General features: G+C 40.1%; 1 protein-coding gene and 1 long non-coding RNA gene across 2 annotated transcripts; one reads left to right on the forward strand and one right to left on the reverse strand.

Annotated features, from left to right (window-relative positions):
• Positions 1-57: 57 nt before the first annotated feature.
• Positions 58-20,069, forward strand: LOC121086669 (scaffold attachment factor B1-like). Its single transcript, XM_040590695.1, has 21 exons — positions 58-402; positions 1,860-1,947; positions 3,138-3,202; positions 3,292-3,498; positions 4,821-4,883; positions 5,423-5,450; positions 6,352-6,850; positions 7,282-7,331; positions 10,332-10,432; positions 12,191-12,340; positions 12,436-12,512; positions 13,440-13,579; positions 13,895-13,986; positions 14,374-14,480; positions 15,673-15,966; positions 16,256-16,393; positions 16,890-16,932; positions 18,304-18,425; positions 19,153-19,265; positions 19,390-19,441; positions 19,701-20,069. The coding sequence occupies exons 1-21, from the start codon at positions 214-216 to the stop codon at positions 19,828-19,830; spliced, it is 2,748 nt and encodes a 915-aa protein (XP_040446629.1). The 5' UTR covers positions 58-213; the 3' UTR covers positions 19,831-20,069.
• Positions 7,495-16,249, reverse strand: LOC121086672. The gene is made up of 2 exons (XR_005827427.1): positions 16,170-16,249; positions 7,495-10,213 (listed from the first exon to the last, which is right to left on the reverse strand). It is a non-coding gene; the product is annotated as an uncharacterized LOC121086672 (long non-coding RNA).
• Positions 20,070-20,090: the final 21 nt, after the last annotated feature.

Here is a 20,090-nt window from a genome sequence, read left to right on the forward strand (position 1 = left end):
CCGCCGTCGCGTTCCGCCAGGCCACGCCCCCCCCCCGCCCCCGGCCGGCCGGCGCCCTTCGCTCCGAGCCTGCGCGGAGCGGGCTCCCTCCCCCTCCCCTCGGCGCGTCCTGGCCTCCCCACCATTTTGTGCCGTGATCGCAAGGTTAGCTGCTTGATTGTGCCATATTCTTCCGTGCGTTCGGGCTCGAGGCGGAATACCGAAGGAGCCTTGATGGCGGAGAGTCAGTCAGCGGCCGGGCTGGGGGACTTCACATCCCTTGGTGGGGCCGCGGCTCTCGGCTCGGAACCCGAAACGCGGCGGCTGAGCGAGCTGCGAGTCATCGACCTGCGCGCCGAGCTCAAACGCCGTAACCTCGACAGCAGCGGCAACAAGAGCGTGCTGATGGAGCGGCTGAGGAAGGTGAGGCGCGAACCCGGCGGGAGAGGGGGCGGCGGAGGGGGAGGTGTCATCCGGGTCCTTTGTCCCCGGCCTGGGGCGCCCGGCGCATGCGCGCTCGGGACCTGGCCCGGCGCCCCGGGCTGCCGCGCCGAGGGGCCCTGAGGGGAGCGGGGGTGGCGGGCGGCGGTGCCGGCCCCGAGCAGCCGTGGGGTGGCCTGTAACGCCACCGTACCCCTCTCCTGGGCCCGCTGTCGAGCTGTTGCCCTTGCGGGGGCCGCCGGCAGCCCCGCCGCTGCGCCGCTTCTTGCTAGCGCTCCGAAGACCCAGCGGAGACCGCCTGCGGCCTGCGGGCCCCGCCCGCCCCTCGGCCTGCCTCCGGCCCGCTCCGCTCCGCGGGGCCCGGCCCTTCCCTCGTTCCTCGGCCCTGCCGCACGCGGCCTTCCCCGCTCCCCTCTCCCATTCCCCCAGCGCACCCGCGCTCCCTGTCCCCCGCTTTCTCTTGCTTTCTCTTCACATGCGCCACCTGACTCCCTCTCTCCGGAATTTATTTTCACAGACTTATACAAGGCCAGAACAGCATAGTCGATCCTGGCCCTTTTATGGGTTCTAATAAACTTGCACTTTGAGAAAAAAAATCCTGTCAGATGTGCTGGAGTTCCTGTAGCAGTCACTCAGCTTTATACCATTGAAGTGCTTATCTGCCAACAGGGAGCCTTGTTTACAGATGAGGGCGACTTTGCTCCTCAACCATAGCTTGATTTGGCTGTGGGTTGTGTTACACCACCTTAATGTTCAGCCTTTCTAAGGGCTCATACGGCTGTCTGGCTGTATGACCTGAGCTCAGGTGAGACACTGATGTTTCCATCTAACAAATCCTTAAAAATACTGTCGTGGTTTAACCCTAGTAGGCGGCTATGTACTACATGGCTGCTCACTCGTTCCCCAGCAGGATGGGGAGGAGAATTTGAAGGGTAAAAGTGAGAGAAAACTCATCGATTGTGATAAAGACAGTTTAATAATTTAAAAAAATGGAAGAAAAAAAACAACAACCCAGAGGAAAAAGAGGAAAAGCAAGTGATATGAAAGAAAACACTCACTCACCGATTCTGAGCCATTCCCCAAGTAATGGCAATCTCACTAAACACCCACACTGGTTTTATTGGTGAGCACAACATTATATGGTATGGAATATCCCTTCGGTCAGTTGGGGTCAGCTGTCCCAGCTGTGTACCCTCCCAGCTTGTACACACCTAGCCTGCTCACTGGCAGGGCAGCGTGAGAAGGAGAAAAGGCCTTGATGCTGTGCAAGCACTGGTCAGCAGTAACTGGCACATCCATGTGTTACCAACACTTCTCTGAACAAATCCAAAACATAACTCCATACAAGCTACTGTGAAGAAATTTATATCTCATCCAAAGCAAGTACAAATGCACATGAATGAGAAATACAAGAGGTGTCATACTGCTGTCTCCGATAGGCCATTGAGGACGAAGGAGGAGATCCTGATGAAATCCCTGTGGCTTCAGAACTGACCAACAAGAGAATGCCAAAAAGAACTAGCAAAGGTATGGAACCTGAACAATTACAGTATCTCTGTTTCAGTGTAGCTAGAAGTGCACATACATTGTTGATTTCTTTGTTTCATTAGTTTAACTGGGGGGGAAATGCTTTCTCTTTCTCCCTTACGGAAAACAGTAAAACTCTGTTGCATTAGTGAGCAATGACAGGTTTTAAATGATAATATGATGCTTACCGATGCTTCTGTTAGCAGCAAATCTTGAAATCTGTTGATGAGACCATAAGTTGCAGGTGTTTCTGTACTTGTGACCGTGAGTAGAATTGTGTCAGGTACAAAGCAAGCAGCTGCAGCATAAGCTCCTGTGGAAAGCTCTGCTAAGGTATATTAAGGTGTCTCCACAACACCCTGGGTTGTAATTTCCTTGCCATAACTATATATGTTTTCCTTTTTTCATAGAAGCCCTTGAACCTCCATCACCATTGGGATATGTTTTTACATGTGAGAAATTACAGTGGGAATAATTAGAGCTATTGTTGCACAAATAACAAATGCATATTACTTTTGTTACTGTCATATTTCATTCTATAACCACGTTGTTTTGAAAATAAACTGTTCCAAAATAGCTCGCTAGTGATTTAAGTATATTTTGCTTCAAAAACTTTAAATACTGTGCGGGACATGGTATGTGTGGTTTATTTGAATTGCTCATAACCAATTCTTTAAAGATACTGTCTGAAACTTACATTTTTAAGCTGTTTCCTTTAAGATAATAGGGTAGAAACAGAGAAAGAGCAGTTGTTTTTGAGTAGTGATACAAGTTTGATGGTGACAGGTGCACCTAAACATGTCCAAGATCTTCAAACTGAAGACCGATTCTAAATCAGTTTAATTATTTAATTGGTAGAAGGGAGGCTTTTTGTAACAGTGATAGGGTATTTCTTTTAAATGGAACACCTTCCTGGACAGTGTTGTCTTTCTAGGTATTGAAGTGTTGTAGAATGAGAGGACTGTAGCTGCTGAAAAACGTAGCTGTGCTACTACTAGCTTATGCTCACGCTGTTTGCTTGTATGGAGTGGCAAGTCATCCTCCATTATACCCAGACAGACCTGGACTTCTGAATCCAGGGTCTCCATGATTATTTGTTGAAACGGACTCAATGTTGAATAGATAATTCAGCAAAGACTACACGTTACGAAGTTTAGTGCTATATCTTACTTCAGTTATACTGTTGTTAGGAAGAAAACCAGAAGAAGAAGGTGTTGAAGACAACGGACTAGAAGAAAACTCTAGGGATGGGCAGGTAAGTGAAATCATGATTGCTGATAATTACTGAGAATATGCATCACTTAACCCACAATAAATGCACATCTACCCTTTTTCTTTCTGTAGGAGGATATCGAAGCAAGTCTGGATACCTTGCAAGATATTGACATGATGGATATTAGTGTGTTAGATGAAGCTGAAATAGATAACGGCAGTGCTGTAGACTGTGGAGAAGACTATAGTCCTGATAATATTCTTGATTCTCTGTCTGATAATAAAGATAATGTTGAAGCAGAAATGAAAGAACTTCCAGATCAGCTAACAGAAAACGAGGTAAGTGAGTAAAGGTCTCTCTGAATTTTCAGAAGGTATTAGTAAGCAGAACATGCACAAGTTATTTCAGTGTAATAGAATATAGGGACATGAAGGTGATATGGGTTCTATTTCACATTAACAGCTCTCATGTCCTGCTCTCTTAAGTGTTGAATATTCTTGGACCTAGCAGAGGCTTGAAATATTCACAGTAGACTGCCTTCTTTACCTTGCAGTTACATCTTTGCTTGCAGTGGAAGAAACTTGGAATTGAAAGTAATTCATTAGTTTTGGTGTTCCCTCTTACCTTTAATGTATTTAAGTGTATATATGCATACACCCAGCCGTCTAGGTACTTGTATATATATGGAGAGAGAGAAAAATACGTTTTCAACTCACGGATGATTTGGAAATCTTTTCTGCAGAAATAACGCTCTGGTTTAAAGAATTTCTCTTGTACAGTTTTCTCAAAAAGATTAATAAAATAAGAAAACCTTAATGTATTTTGTATTGCCCTGTTCTGACATTGCCAGGTTTTTTACTTCGTTTTGAGAGCAGCTTGCAATGTCTTTTACAGACAGCACAGTCTCCTGCTGCTGAATGAACAGTATATATTCTATATGTTACATTCACTCCCCAAATATTACACTTCCTTGGATCCTTGTGGGGTTTTTTTTTTCATTTTAGGCTGTTCACTCCGAAAATGGAACATATTATCCTTCCATGCCTCCTTATGGTTTTTTATTTGTTTGTTTGTTTATTTTAGGCCTGTGTTGTCTGTCTGAACTTTTTTATCATTTACCTTCTGAAAAGAGGGTCATTGCAACAACATCCAGTTAACCTGAAACACGATTTTCTGGTGCTCTGTAAATTAGCGCTGTTGTGAATCATGTAACCAGTGATCTTTGGTTGAGTCTTACCATTAGCTCTTGAGGAAGGAAGATTTTGGGGACAAGTTTTGTTTTTGGAAGGGTAGAAACCTAAGTCAGTTGCCTTTCTAATTTCTTTTTTCAGTTAGAAACTAAAGAAGTAAAGAAATGGAGAAACGTGTTATGTACAGTAACCACAGAAATGTGAAATACATTTCCTCTCTAAATAAGAGTAGCTTTGAAATAGACAATGTTGTGTTGAAATTAAAATGAAAGGTAACTGGAGAAAGGTATTTAATTATCAAGAATATTCTAATGTTGCTCCTCATTCTTGGGTCACAATCAATTGAAATGTGTCAAATAAAAAAATACTTCTCATATTATTGCTAGGGAAAATGGAATACAGTTGTACTTCTCCGTAAGCTAATGTTACTTTTTGTAAGAAATGCTATAATTCCTTTTTTACTCTTTTAGGGAGATTATGATGAAATTGAAAACAGTTTAGATGCCTCTTCTTCAGATTTAATTGAAATGAAGGTAAATTGAAAATGTAGCTGTATTTCAGATCGTTATTATCAGTTTTCACTCTATGCTCATGCTACAAAAAAGAAAATGTGACAGTAATGTGGAATTGTAACAGAATCCAAGACAGACGTGATCTTGCTTGGAATACAGTCTGTCAAATAAGAACGTCCTGTGGTTTTTCCCTACTTTTCAATCAGCTATCAAGACTTCCAATTTTGTGGCAAATTTCTCTTGCTGATTATATCAAGTAGTAGCTGGGTGTTTTTTACACTCTGCCATTGATGCAGTTCACAAAGATACTTTATTGGTCTCTTTAACATTCCAAGTTAGGTATGAGAATGCAGTTGCGGCTGATACTTTGATTTGGCTTTAATGTGCTAGAAAAGTTACCAGTATAAAATACTGAGTTCCAGTGGCTGGTGAAAAAAAGTGTTTAATGTAGTAGGTGAATTTGTGTGGTTTTCAGTCTTGGGATTGGGTGGGGGGCTGCTGTTCTGTGTTATGAAATACATTTTATAAAATCCTCATTCTGTGTTTATTTTCCCAAACAGAAAATGGAGAAGCTGCACTTGGAGCCAGGTACTGTTAAAGAAAAACATATTCCTGTCTTTTCAACTAATACTTTTTAAACCATTAAATATTAAAAAACGAAGCAAACAAACATAATTTGCATTATTTTTATGATGGACAATCCAGATCATGCAGGGTCATAGAGATTGGAAACCCAATCATATCCCCAGATCTGTGAAGTGATGCTTGTCATCTTTGAAATATTTTCAGTGAAATGAAATGGTTTAAAAACCTGTTAAGCTACATAAATGGATTTAGAGAAGTTAATCACAGTTTAAAAGCTAAAGATTCTACTTGTAAACAGATCTTGTGATATCGCACATACCTTAACTCTTACTAAGTAGAGAGCAGTAAAAGCAGTAAAAAGATATTTTAGGGCATTATAATGTAAAGATTAGTTACTGGATACAGAAGAAAGAAGAGAGTTTCTTCATGGGAATTTCATACAGATACTTTTCACTTTCTGGACTGCAAACACACTCATGCACCATCAGAAGATGCCCAGTTCTCATGTTGGACTGTCTGCTAAAAGAATTTCACAGAAATTTAAAAATTGAACCCTCAGTGCCTTGATACGTTCAGTTAAGCATCTCGGACTCTGGAAGCTAACTAGAGAAGAAACAGAGCTGAATGATTTCGTGAAGAATATCAAGGATCAGCCAGAAGGTTTTTGTTAAATCTGTGGGGGCATTTTTCTTCCCTGTTAACACTTTAGGGCTGATGTGGTAGTTTGTCAGAGAGCAGTTAGCGTAGTGCTTTTAACACTGTGTACACTAGGGTTTTCCAATCTCTGTGTAGCTTAGAAGTTCTCTTGGTGTTAGTGTGGCAGCCATGCCAGTTCCACATTTGTGATTGCTGTATTTCCCTGGTGATTAAATCTTGTGCCATTCTATTCCTGTTAAATCCGTAGAAAATGAGAAAATACTCGACATTTTGGGGGAAACTTGTAAATCTGAGCTCCTTAACGAAGAAACTTCCGAAGCGGAGCGGCCACATGCACAGGAAGCAAGTAACGTGGTGCCAGGCAAGAGGCTAGCAGAGGAAGAGGACGCTCTTGCTGCCACTCAGTTGGAGGAAGATGCTTTAGATTTGGACAGCAAATCGGCACAAGCTATGGCAAGGAAGGAAGCAAAGCGTTTAGTTGTAGCAAAAGGGGAGACAAGTGAACAGACAATAGAGGAAGAGAACGCGGACTCTGAATGTTTAGTAGTAGAGACCCTAAGCGATCAGAGTAGCAAACGCTCCCAAGGCCTGGAAGCCTCTAGTGGGGAAACAGCGGAAAAAGGCCCAGGTCCCGAAGCCAAAGATAGCAAAGAAGATGCCAAGAAAACAGAAGAGAAAGCTAATTCTGAGGAATCCCCTGCCACTAAAGAGTCCTCAACCAGTGAGGGCGGTGATCAGAAAAAGAGGTTTGTTTTTTCTCCGTTATAGACCAGATGCTATCTTTTTTTCATTGGTCGTTAAGTGATGCGCATAAGCTGTTTCCTTCAATTGGCCACCGAGACTGATGAAATTGTAGCCTGTTCCTAAAGAGTCTGTTTTGTTTCTCCATGTGCAGGTATTTTTTTTTTTTTTTTAAACACAGAGGGTTTGATTTCTTTCCTTCCTCAACCTTCAAAGGTTGTTTCCTTAAATTGCTCTTATTTGTAAACGTCTTCCTAATATGTCTGTTTAAGGATCTGACTGCATTATTTCTTGTCAGATTTCTTAAATCAAGTATACAAAGGTATGTTTTCATTTGCAACATATTTTCTGGTAGGTATTTAATTTTAGCATTTTTCATAATTTATAGTTAGTCACTTTTCTTTCTGACTTGAATAATGTGGTGTTTTGTCTTTAGCCCTGTTGAGGAGGACAGAGATACAAAGATAATCTCAAAGGATGAGAAAGGTATGTTTCTTATATAAAAAAAAAGATTGCTTGGAGAAACTGGTTTTGTATTGGATGGGGAATTTCAGTAGAGAAGCGTTGGAATGTGTGCAGTTGTCAAATACCGTAAATTAGTCACCTCTTTCTGGATATTTTTTTTTAATCTAGGCCAAAAACTATTTCCTTTTTATGCATTTTTCTATAGGTTATCTGTGTCGTACCCTTTTGTTTGTATCTTGATCTTCAAAGGTAGACATTAATACATGGCAAATATGTCCTTCATTGTGCTGAAGATGCTTACCAACAGCTGTTAGGGAGTCGAGAGCCTGTCGCAATTGTGTTTGCTTTACTAGACGCTTATGGGTCTTCATACTGTCTTCTGTTCTGAAATAATTTGGAATCTAGTATTCATGTATTTAAATGCCACCCAAAACTTACAGCATAACGTTGTCTTCAAGTTAGATTGATGTTATTAAATCTTTGTCCGTGCAGATCCTATTTACAGTGCAAATGTGTCATAAGCAAGATGAAAATTTGTTGTTCAACAGTGTCAAGTGCCTGCTCCTTCTTCTCATCCAGTTCTTCCTTTTTATACATCAAGCTGCTGAGTCTTTGCAGCTCACCCCACCTCTCTGTTCTCTCCTGTCTGACCAGTGCAGATTTTCAAACTGAATTTTAACATATATACTGCAGGCAGGTAGTTCAGCACTCTTAAGCGTGCAAGTTCCAGCAGTTCCTATAATAGGCATGTAACTCATGATGAGATCTGTCTACTGACTGAACAGGAAGAATTTGTTTGGTGTTAATTGGGTTTTACAACACAGACTGAGTTTGTTGTCAGCTACTTTTTCCAAGATCTGAGGTTATACCTGTTTGTGCAAGCTACTGGACTTCACAGTCAGCTCCATTAGGATTTACCTCTTGCTCCCAGTCTGTAATCTCGTGTTCTCTTACTTCGGAATATTTAGTGCTTTGTGGATGCTGTCATTTAGCCAAGGACTTCAGCATGTGTTTTTTTGTGAACTGGGAAAACTCTTCTTGAGGTATGCATTTAAAACAGCCTTCAGGGACTTGGGTGTCTGCAAACTACCTTGCCCCTGCATACCTTTCTCCAAAGGATGTGCTGTGTTCCGTAACATTTGTTTATATCATTTTCTGGCTTAGAAAACAGCACTGGGGAGAGGTAGCTACTTGATCGTGTAACTCTGCATGCAGAGCAAAGCAGTTGAGCTGGAAGAAAGGTACAGAACTATGTACAAGTCAGTTCTGACTCATATATTGCTATTTCCACACCTGTATGAAAGGATTTTATTTAGGACGAGTTTTCTATTTTCCATGCGTTCATTATGAGACCTGTATTTAATAAGAGTGTAGAAAAAGAAATTTATGAGCTCATAAGTCTGGTGGACTTGTCAGTAGATTTACACATACCTGAAAGATGTCTTCAGTGGTGAGGGTTGGCTCCCAATATCCACATCGTTCTAGTTTCTAAGTTAGAGAAGATTTTACAGTTCCTGTCTGTCTTGGAAGTGCAGTGCCATTGCAGGATCACCTCTTTAAGTCTTATGGGAAGGCAAAACCTGGGTATGTTAAGACTAGTTGAAGTTTGTTTACAAAGGACATTAAGGTACTAAAAAATCATCAGTAAGAAGAAAGTGCTCATTTTTCTCCAGGATGGCAGCGTAACTGCAGGTGGCAGTTTTAAAATGCTACAGGAAGCGTGTGGAGTATAAGCATCAAAGTGTACAGCTCAGCTTTTTGAAACAACAAGAGAATGTATCTCCCATGTGTTTGCACACCTCTGTCCATGCAGTTCTTGAGGCTGGAAGATGGCAGGTGTAGAATTAGTCTCCTTTATACAAAAGGCCTCTTTTTTTTGGTTTTGTTTTGTTTTTTAAAGAGATTGACACAGATGATTGCATACTTTCCTAGGGAACTTGTATAAATATTAACAACAGTGTTCTCAGTGCTAAGGTCACGGTTGAGACAAGGACAAAAATTATCAGGAAGTAAGAGATGGAAAGACACCCAAATAAAAGCATTTTAGAAAGGTTTGGGAAGAAATGTCTGCCCTCAATGACAGCAGTTCTGAGAAATTCTGTATATCACCAAAAAAAAAAAAAAAGGCAGATGGTTTGCAATCAGGTAGCTGGACTGAAACCTGCTTCACTCCATTCAGTGAAGCTGTGGAACTGAACACTACCAAGTCTGATAAAAGGACAGAAAAGGCATTTCAAAGGAGATTGGAAACAGTATCCTTCCCCAAGTGCTTCCTGCTGAAATGCAAACACTAAAACCTGGAGTTCAGTTCAAACACTTTTTAATCACTAGACATTGGGTTTTCAGACATTACAAGTACATAGCCATTTCTAAAATTACCTTTCTAGTTTAGATGCCAGATTGGATGGTGTTCTGTAGTTCTTGCATAGTTAAAGCAAGCTAGGTCTTCTCTGACTCCTGTAACTTGAAGTCACAGGCTTCATACCCCAACTGTGGAATCTCTGTAGGCAGAAAGAGGAGAGAAGTTTTCTTGCTTTCTTTATGGTGCGTGTCTTTCCTTGAGAGGCACAGGGAATCTGCATCCCATCATCATTCCTTTGGAGTCAAGGGGGTAAGGAGGGCAAGGCGTGAGCGTACGTGGGTACTAACACCATTCCCACAACTCCGGCAAGTCTTGTCTTTTCCTGTAAGTGCAGAGTTACTGGGATCTATCCAGGCACATTCTAAGGAACCAGTTACTTTAGAGATGCTCTAGTCCAGTGTCTTGAAGAATGACATAATATACTTTAGTTGCATGTATCAAAGCTTGAAATTCCATCTTAAAGTTTTTGGACTTGTAATACTACTTGCCTTCAGGAATGTGAATCATGGGGGAGAATGTTATGCGTTGCATTTCACTTGCTCTGTGATTTAAAAAGAAAATAAAAGACTTGTGGAACTGCTCCTTTTTTAATGCAGAAGTAGTTGCTAAAATAATGAGGATTTTGGGTATGTTTTGGTTTTGTTTGTTTTCCTTATTAGGTCGCACTGCTAGTGGTTCTGGTAGAAACTTTTGGGTGAGTGGACTGGCTTCCACTACCAGGGCTACAGATTTGAAGAATCTGTTTAGCAAATATGGGAAGGTAAGGGTTTTTCAATTTTATTTTGGTTTGGTTTAATTTGAAATTGTCTTAATAAGACTTCTTAAGCTCCTGTCACAGAAAATACTAGTGAAAGGAATCAAATTATCAAAAATATTGTGGGATATCAAGGAGAAAATTGCCAAACACTGAACAGCTGCTTTTTTTATTCTGTTGCTCACTTCCAAACAGGTATAAAATTCCATTGACTGTCCTTTATTTGAAACAGTCAGTGACTGTTTACATATACTTCTGTCTCCTGGGCTGTAGTATAGTATTTTCACCCACTGGAAATTCACAGTCAACAGTGAATTTAGTGTTGTTTGTTAAATATTTCTTTAGGACTAAGTAAAACATAGGTTGTACGTTGAAACATAATTATTGGGGAATATCTTGAGAATTGCCATGGTACCTGAAGTTTTATTTTTGTCTAGAGTTAGCAGTTGCTTTAAAAAGCACTTGTTCGGGTAGTTTTGGGTGGTTTTTTGTTTGGTTTGGTTTGCAGGGGGTGGGAGGTGGGTGGTGCGTCCTGCATTTGTTTTTAACGATAGATAAAACGGCAAGTTAAATCTCCCTGTCAGTTGGGAAATTGAAAGAGCTAGTTTAATAGAAGACTGATGTCAGAGACATCAGTAAGGATTTTTGTTAAACCTTTGAAGCCTATTTAAAGATGACTGTCAGCAGATTGTAGTAAAAGAAAACTGTATGTGCCAGCAATCTGCTATTGAATGTTTAACTAATGAAAATATTCCAGAATTTAAATGTGACTATACAAATAGGTACAAAAATGGATTAAGCATAGTACAGCTCTGAGTTTGTTTGAGAGTCATGAGACTAGTAAAATCTTTTTAAGATTCCTTGTAGCAATAGAAATGCGATACTTTCCTTCCATTTATTTGTTCAGAATCCATCTGGTAATCTGGAATATAGATCACAGAGATGTACCGCAAAATTTTAAACATAATTAAAAACTATGTGACAGCCAACCTAGTATTTGCTTCTACTTAGATGCCATCGTAATGTTTAGTTGTTTAAATAAAATTACTGTTATTTTCTTTGAAGTATTAGCAGGTGTAAAGCTTCCTAGAAGTAGATGTACATCTGCAATAAATCAAATGCTCAAATATATGTTCTTTGTTCAGCTGTACTTTATGATATGACAACTCTGTGAAATAGGATTGATTTCTGTAATACAAAGGGAGCTGTATTGAATACGTGAGAGCATAAGTAAGCACCATTTATGAAAACGGGTGGTTTACGTGGTCTTTTCAAATTACACTTTTTGGGGAAACTTCCTGCTTCTTAAACAGGATTGTAGATAATGTTGTGGGTCTGCCTCTTGGCAGTGACATGAAAATATTTTTTGAGGGGTGATGGGACTTAGTGGAGCATTAGCATGGGTGGAAATTGGCTTACAAATTTTTATTAGGTTTTTACTCCTTTATAATTAAGCAAAATGATGTGAAGTTAGCCTTTCTTTTTTTGTTGTTGTTTCTTTATTTTATTTTAAGGGCTTTCTTCAGAACAGAATTCAGTCTTTGGCTCCCATCTATTGATTCAACTTTTGCAGCATTGCTTGGCAATAGAAGTATCATTAGCTCCAAGCAATGTTCCTTCCATATTTGTTAATCTCTTAAAAACAGAAGTTTCCTGAATGATGATGGACAGGAATAAAACAGAGCAGAAATGGAGCTTGTACTTCTTCCTGTTAAGTCACAGGCAGTTGCTACACCGAGTGTAATACCTCTTTATTTTGGACAGGTGGTAGGTGCAAAAGTGGTCACCAATGCTCGCAGTCCTGGTGCTCGCTGTTACGGCTTTGTTACAATGTCTACAGCCGAGGAAGCGACAAAGTGTATTACTCACCTCCACAAAACAGAGTTACATGGAAAAATAATTTCTGTAGAAAAAGTGAGTAGTCATCCACAAAGATACCCCGTTACCATCAGATTGTACAAATGATCGAGACCACATTCTCAGCTGATGATGTGCAAAATAAATTTCAGGCAAAAAATGAACCAGCTGGGAAGAAGCCAAGTGACAAAAAAGAGAATGAAGCCAAGAAAGAAACAGTCAGCGAGAGGTACGGTTCTAAAAAATCTCTTATCCAAAGGTGTTTTGCTCTTCACTCTATGCTGATTTGTCAGGAAAAACAAAGTAACAGTAAGAATTTCTGTGACAGATATTCAAAAAGAGTGACATGCATTTTTCCATCTTTTACTGCAAGATCTATTGATATTCAGTGTGTAACTTAACTCATTTCTGTTATTAGCTCCAAGGCAGGCACTGGAAAGCTGCATTTTCAAGCATACCTTTTAACTTAGCTATTTTTGAGGTTTAGTAAAGATTCCAGTGCTTTCATGTCATAAATCTATAGGAAAGGCCATTTAAGAATTTTGATCAGTATGTCACTGTTTCTTCATTAAATTTTTCTCTCATTGGAATAGGGCTTTCTCAGGTGCTGGTGGTCATGGACAGTTAAAGATCAGTTGTCCAAGATCCTGTTTCTAGAACATGTTCCTCTTCAGCGCTGTACTTTTTCACTCTAGCATTACTAAAAGTACCTGGAAAAGACACTAGGAGTATGAATAAGACAGTATGTCCTTTAATTATCTTCTTGAGCCAGAACTCCTATTAAATGCTATTTGCTGAGAAGTTTTTTGCCTTTATTTCACCTAGTTGAGCGAGAAGAGTGGTTCACATTGGCACTTCATAATTGTCATGTTGTGTAAGAAACTTTGTCGATGTTGAGCACATGGGGGGGTGAATTTTTTCTTTCGCCTCAAGTTCAGATATCTGAATCATGGCCAAGATTTTATGACTACTGCACGGCATGGACTGATTGTCATGTTATGGCATAGGAAGTTGTAGAAGAAAATCTTACAAAATCTATTTATGACTGTCTTACGACATCAGAATTCTACTTCGTTACTGTGTTGCTAGCAGTCTCCTTTAGTTTTCTTTTCTCTTACTCTGTATTAGTCTAATCTATGTCATTATCTATATATAGACCTGGCAGTGTTAAAAGAGATGAGAAATCTGACCAAAAAGATGATCCTAAAAAGACAGAAGACAAAGATGAAAAGGAAAAAAAAGATAAAGATGAACTGAAGTCTGGTTCATCAGATCAACCTAAAACTATAAAGTCAGGTAATTTGGCTATTCTTTTTTTCAGTTAAAGATACGAAGTATGAATAATTAATTACAGCGTTCTAGAATTATTTCCAGTTCTTAGCTGGAAATCCAGAAAGTATAAAGAGGTGGGAGGGAGAGTGATGTTGTGTCATCCTTAACAGAAGCACCTGGAATAGGTGTAGTGAAAATAAGATTTTTTGAAGAGAGGGTTAAATGCCCATATTCACATTTTAGAAACATAAGTTGTGGCATGGTGATGAATGGTGTCGGTTATGTAGTTTGATTGTTTTTTTTCCATCTCTCTTTCCCCTCAATCTGTGATTTATTTAGGAAGTAAAGGAACAGAAAGAACAGTAGTAATGGATAAATCCAAAGGAGAACCTGTTATTAGTGTGAAAACATCAACTACGTCAAAAGACAGAGTAAGTAATGTTTCTGCATGGGAGGCATGTCAGTTGTCCTTAGAAACAAATACTGGATTCTGCCAAGCTATATGTAGCCCACCAGTCGGTCCAGTTAGAGTTTCTATAATGTGGATGTAGATCTAAATTATTAAAATGCCTTTCATATGACTGATACCATATTCAGCAATTAAATCCTGCCAAACAAATGCAGGACGCTAAGTATTACCGTGTTAATACATGGTGTATCTGTAATGTTAAAAAAGAAGAGTATTTTTGAAAAATTCAGGGACCAAGCTTTGAGACATAATGTGTATGAATGGAAATGTTGCTTTGAGTATTGTTTGTGATAGTTCTTGTTTTATAAATGTGCTCCATTAAGTTTCTCTACTTCAATATTAAATACAGAGCATTAAGAGCCAGGATCGCAAATCGGAGAGCAGAGAGAGACAAGGCATTGTGCCATTTGACAAAATTAAAGCCCAGCGAAAAATGAGGGAGGCAGAGCAGCGCCGGTAAGAGCAACAGTGAATTTTTTTGGGGAAAAAAATAATAATAAATTTTCTAGAATGAATATAACTTTATTAAAATCAATATAGAAATAAAAGGGGGGTTAATTTGTCTTTGTACTTGTAATTTGTTACACATTTGTGGGTCACATATCTTTTGAATGGGGAAAGCTCCATTTACTGACTTCTAGAACTAAGCCTGAAATTGTGTTTGGGGGCGGAAAATGTTGCAGTTTGTTTTTTGTTCTTGTTCCGTTTTGTAGATTTTATGGTTTAGATTGATTGAAGTGTGCTGCTTTCCTTAGCTAAGTATTACCGTAGAGGTGAAATGATGATTCTAAACTTGCCACACACAAATATACAGGGAAAGATCAGGAGAAAAGTTTCTTTCTCAGAATGAGATCTTGTCTTGTCATAGCATTCAAAGTCACCATATTGTTTGAAATAAAACAAGATGATTATTTCTGTATGTAAATACATTGTGTCTGTAGAGAAGGGGATTTTCCAGCAACCCAGCAAAGTTTCCACACTGTATCTTTTAAGAACCTAATTCAGGTATTGGGTAGGGGTTTATTTCTGTTTTGATGATGTTTAATACAGGATAAATGTGGTAGTAGCCATGCTTCAGATTCCTTGCTAAAACTCTGACCTGAATTCCACATTAAAACAATTTCCACACATTACAAAACTTTATTACTTGCCTAAAGTAAGTTGAATTGGACAGGGGGGAAATGTTTTCACGAGTCTTACTGGAGAGGAGGAAAGTTCCTCCCTCAACAGTGGGATTTCTGAGCCTTAGTGGAGTTACATTATGCAGTATACCATTCTGGCTGCTTCAGAGTTGGATATTTTATTTGAGTAGAAGGAATGAGCCTGGGGCATTTGGATTCAAATTCTCCTGACCATACAGGATTATTTGCCCCCACAGGTGGGTTTTGTGAGAGTAATATGATCAGTCTCCCAAGCAGTTCATATGTATGCTGAGTGTCTTCCCTCCGTGCCCTCCCTGCCACTCCATCCTCAGGTATAATTTCAAGGAGCTGCCACAAATTTGCAGTCACTGTGGTTTTAATTTTTAATACTTCTTCCTCTTTTTTTTTTTTTTTTTTTTTTTTTTTTTTTTTTTTTTTTTTTCCTTTTTACCTTCCTTTATTTGTTGAGGTATTAGATGTGTAACCTTCTGTTTCTGTTAAAATAGCACACGTGAGCGTCGGGAGAGGCAGCAGCACCTGCAGACTATCCGGGAACGAGAAGAAAGGGAGAGACTTGAGATTGCTCGTGAGAGACTAGAAATTGAAAGGCAGCGTCTTGAACGAGAACGGATGGAAAGAGAAAGACTGGAAAGAGAACGAATGCACATAGAGCACGAAAGGAGAAGAGAACAAGATCGCATTCAGCGAGAAAGAGAAGAGCTGCGACGCCAGCATGAGCAGCTGCGCTATGAACAAGAACGTCGGTCTGCCATGAGAAGACCATATGACATAGATGGCAGGTAAATCCAGCAAATACCAATGATGCAAATGGAAAACATTGCTGCCAGGTTCTGTCTCCCCAGCCTGTGCTATAAAAATCTATCCGTGTGTTCTCAGCTTCATTTAATTGGCAGCTATTGATTGCATTGAGATGATCATGTTTAATACCCCCAGTCAAACTATCCTCTCTAAGGTTTTTCAGCTCCCTTCTGAACTTAATTACCTTTCTTCTGGTTTGCACAGTTTGGAAGGAGGGAACAATATCAAAAGTCATTATCTTGACTGAAATGAGTATGTTCGTTCTTTCAGGAGAGATGATCCATACTGGCCAGAGGCAAAACGAATGGCAATGAATGATCGGTACCATTCAGATTTCAGTCGCCAGGATCGCTTCCATGATTTTGATCACAGGGATCGTGGCCGTTACCAAGACCATTCAATAGACAGGTTGGTGTCATACCTCCAGTGTGTTGCCTGAAATCAAAAGACAGGCCTGTATTTGATATCACATTTTGCTGCCTCTGCGGTGTGTTTGCTTTGCATTTTGGTTTTTTTTAAGTGTGGCTTAGTGGCTGTGGACTTTTTCTTACATAACCGTGAAGAGATCTGCACTGTGCCATGAGTTCAGCCTTCTGCCAGGCCTTGTTCAGTGTTCTGCTTGCAATGCTGTTTCACACATTTGTAGGATTCAGAAAAAATTCTAAATAATATTGTAGGCTCCTAGCATCTTAACAAGAATATTCTGGTTTATACCTTAGGACTAACGTGAGTTTTCCAGGAATCTAGAATGTGTCATGGTTTCCGTATGTTCCAGCTGTGTGCCTTTTATAATGTTGACACTCCATGGAAGCAGGATTTTTCATCCACATCGTTATGGAGATGGATTTTTATAGACTGCTGTATGTTTTACTACCACAATCTGATTTTAATTGTCTGTTTGTAGGAGAGATGGATCGAGGACAATTATGGGAGATCGGGATGGACAAGTGAGTTGCTTTATAAAGCTAGAGAATCTTAACTTCTTACAATCTCTGGTTCTCTATACTGTGTGTCAGATTAAATTTCAGTAGTTAAGAGTTAAATTCCTTATCCCAGAATATGTATCAATAACTAGATTGTTGTCTTTTCCTCAGTAAGATGCAATTTAGTTCAGGCTTGTTTATCATAAAAGTTAGATACAGTTATTCTGATAGAAATCAAACAAAACCAGTGAATTGTGTCAAAAAGGTAGAGTATTCCAAAAGATGGTGTAGAAAAGGCAAATTTACAAAGTACGCCTAAAATTCCCTCTTCTGAGGTTGCATGGAAATAACAGCAAAACTAGTAGAGATGTTTGTACGTTTTTGAAGGCCGGGGAAAAGACCTTCAGTGCACGTTCAAGCAATGAGAGACTAATTTTGTGGAGTCAAGGAATCCTCGAGTGCCCTTTACTGACGGTTAAGCTGTGAGACTCAGAGGGACCCGGATAGGCTGGAGAATTGGGCAGAGGGAATACTATTTATTCAAGAATGGGAAAGGCAGAGTCCTGCCCCTGGGGAGGAATAACCCTGTGCAGCAGTATGTGCCTGGGACCAACCAGGTGACAAGGACTTCTGCAGAGAAGGATCTTGGAGTCGTGCTGGACAACAAGCTGACCATGAGTCAGCATTGCACCCTCCTGGGAAAGGTCAGTAACGGCCTCGGCTGCATGAGGAAGAGCGTTGGTGCCAGGTCAGGGGAGGTGATCCTTGCTCTTTACTCTGCACCCGTCTGGTGTACTGTGTCCAGTGCTGGATTTCCCCAGTACAAGCTAAGAGCTTACTGGAAGAAGTGCAGCCCAGAGCCATAAAGATGATTAAGGGCCTGGAACATCTTTTGCACGAGGAGAGGCCAAGAGAGTTGGGACCATTCAGCTTGGAGAAGAGAAAGCTCAGGGGTTATTTTATCAACATGTGTTAATAGCTCATGGGAGGGAGGGTACAGAGAACATGAAGCCAGGTTTTGTTCAGTAGTGCCCACCAACAGGACAAGAGTCAATGAGCAGACACACTGGAACACATCTGGAGACAAAACAAATCACTTTTTTTTTTCTGTTTTGTTTTGTTTAAAAAACCCCTGAAGCTAGTCGAACACTGGAACACGTTGCATGGGGAAGTTGTGAACTCTCCAGCTGTGAAGATACTCAAAACCTGATGGGAGACTGTTCTGGACAGCCTGCCCTGGCTGACCCTGCTTGAGTAGGGTGGTTGGACTAGATGATCTCAGGACATGCCTTCCATCCTAAATGATTCTGAGATTGAGTAGTTACAGTTGAGCAACTTTAACAATTAAATAAGGGTCCGTTTTGGGCAGACCTGTAAATATTCTTTGCCTTTTAGCATTATCCAGATGAGCGCCATGGAGGACCAGACCGTCATTCACGAGACTCTCGGGAAAGTTGGGGTAGCTATGGATCTGACAGAAGAATGAGTGAAAGTAGAGGGATGCCCCCGCAGTCACGGTTAGTGTATTTAACTGAAAATGTTTTTTCTTGTGCACCTAAGGAGTATTTTCATTTGTGAAAGTGGGATGCAGTTTTTAGAAGTACGATTCTTTTTTGCCAACTTTCACCTGGGAGTCTGTTCTCTGTTGGACAGAGTACAGATGAGTAGCTTTTTTCAGCTTGCTTTGTGCATCAAAACATGCATCTTGGCATGATTTTTATTTCCTTTCACACTGAAAGTCTTTCTGTTTTCAATTAAACTTACCTAACATTACTTCCAAAGCTTGGCATTTTCAGGATAGCAGTTCTTCCCCAGTTTGTAGTTGTTGGAAGCACCAGCCCTTTGAAAGGAAAGCAAGTCAAAAAAATGCTTACAGATTGGGGTTGTGTGGGGTGTGTTTTGAGGTTTTGTGTCGTGGTTTTTATTTTTTAATAAGGCCTATGAGTAAGCCAGCCTACAGAAAAACGCCAAAAATAAATTGACTGGTCAAAACAACAAGCTAGGATGGATTTTCAGAGTAAACTGGTACATCAGTATAGCATCAACCAGATTAAGAAAATCTTGTTATTTGTCATATTAGTTGCATTGAACAGAAGGCTTATTACTGAGATTTGACTTACCAGATAGCAATATAAATACAAGATTTGTATGTACCTTGGTAAAGCATTTGAGTAGTTGTTTTACTTTAATCTATTTTGTGTGCTCTGGCTCGTGTGAGAAGGTACGAATTTCACCCTTTTGCAGGGATGGACGTGACTGGGGAGATCACGGTCGAAAGTTTGAAGGACATCAAGATCGTTCATGGCAGAGCAGCGTGGATGGAGGAATGATAGGACGGGATCATGAGAGATGGCAAGGTATGCTTCTTGCACAACAGCTCATTAGTTGTGCTATGTAAAGCAGAAAATACAAGCATTATAATCCTTGGAGATGAAGTAAAATTATTACTGTGAATGTAAAGGAAGCATTTGAACTTTTTAGGTGGAGGTAGAGGCAGACCTGGTCATGTGATGCATCGTGGAGGCATGTCAGGGTAAGAACTTTAAAAAGCGTTAACTTTGTTTCCCTCTTAAGGGGTATCTCTTCTTTTCAAATTTGTGAAAGAAGCATTTTATGGGAGTATAAGTTATCTGGTTCCTTATTTAAATGTCAAGGAATAACAAAACATTCCCATGGGTTTTATGTAGTGCATCTTCTTGAAAAGTGAAAAAAAATCACCCCAGAACACCCATAGTATCAGCCAGACTCCCAGAGTCACAAGAGAAAATCAAAATGTCTTGATCACTTTCTAGGCGTGGAGGTTTCATGCAAGGTGGCAACCAAAGTCAGATGATGCATGGAGGAGGAATGCAAGGAGAAGGATTTGCTGGCCAGGAGAGAACAAACAGACCTAATGATCCTCGTTTCAACCGTCGCTACTGAATGTGTTTTAATTTTTAATGCAAGGTGGCAACCGAATTGGATCTGTTACCCAGGGTTACCATTAATTGTAACTTATGGGCTACTGTAAGTGTAATTTTTTTTTTTTAAGCTGCTGCCATATTATATCACTCAATCCAATGTGAACTCATTTGTTTTGTAATGTGTTGTTCATATCCCATTTAAAATGTTTGTTAATGAAGCATTCCATTTTCCATAAATAAAAGCCAGTTTACAGTTAATAGTTTTGTTTCAGCAGTCCC

The sequence above is a fragment of the Falco naumanni genome, chromosome 4 (assembly GCF_017639655.2).
Source record: "Falco naumanni isolate bFalNau1 chromosome 4, bFalNau1.pat, whole genome shotgun sequence".
Lineage (NCBI taxonomy): Eukaryota > Metazoa > Chordata > Aves > Falconiformes > Falconidae > Falco > Falco naumanni.

Excerpts from the sequence above, each read along its gene's own strand:
- LOC121086669 (XM_040590695.1), top strand. The coding sequence starts at position 214 with ATGGCGGAGAGTCAGTCAGCGGCCGGGCTGGGGGACTTCACATCCCTT. Across the intron at positions 3,499-4,820 it reads ATCAGCTAACAGAAAACGAG|GGAGATTATGATGAAATTGA; the intron begins GTAAGTGAGTAA and ends TTACTCTTTTAG. Across the intron at positions 18,426-19,152 it reads GGGATGCCCCCGCAGTCACG|GGATGGACGTGACTGGGGAG; the intron begins GTTAGTGTATTT and ends ACCCTTTTGCAG.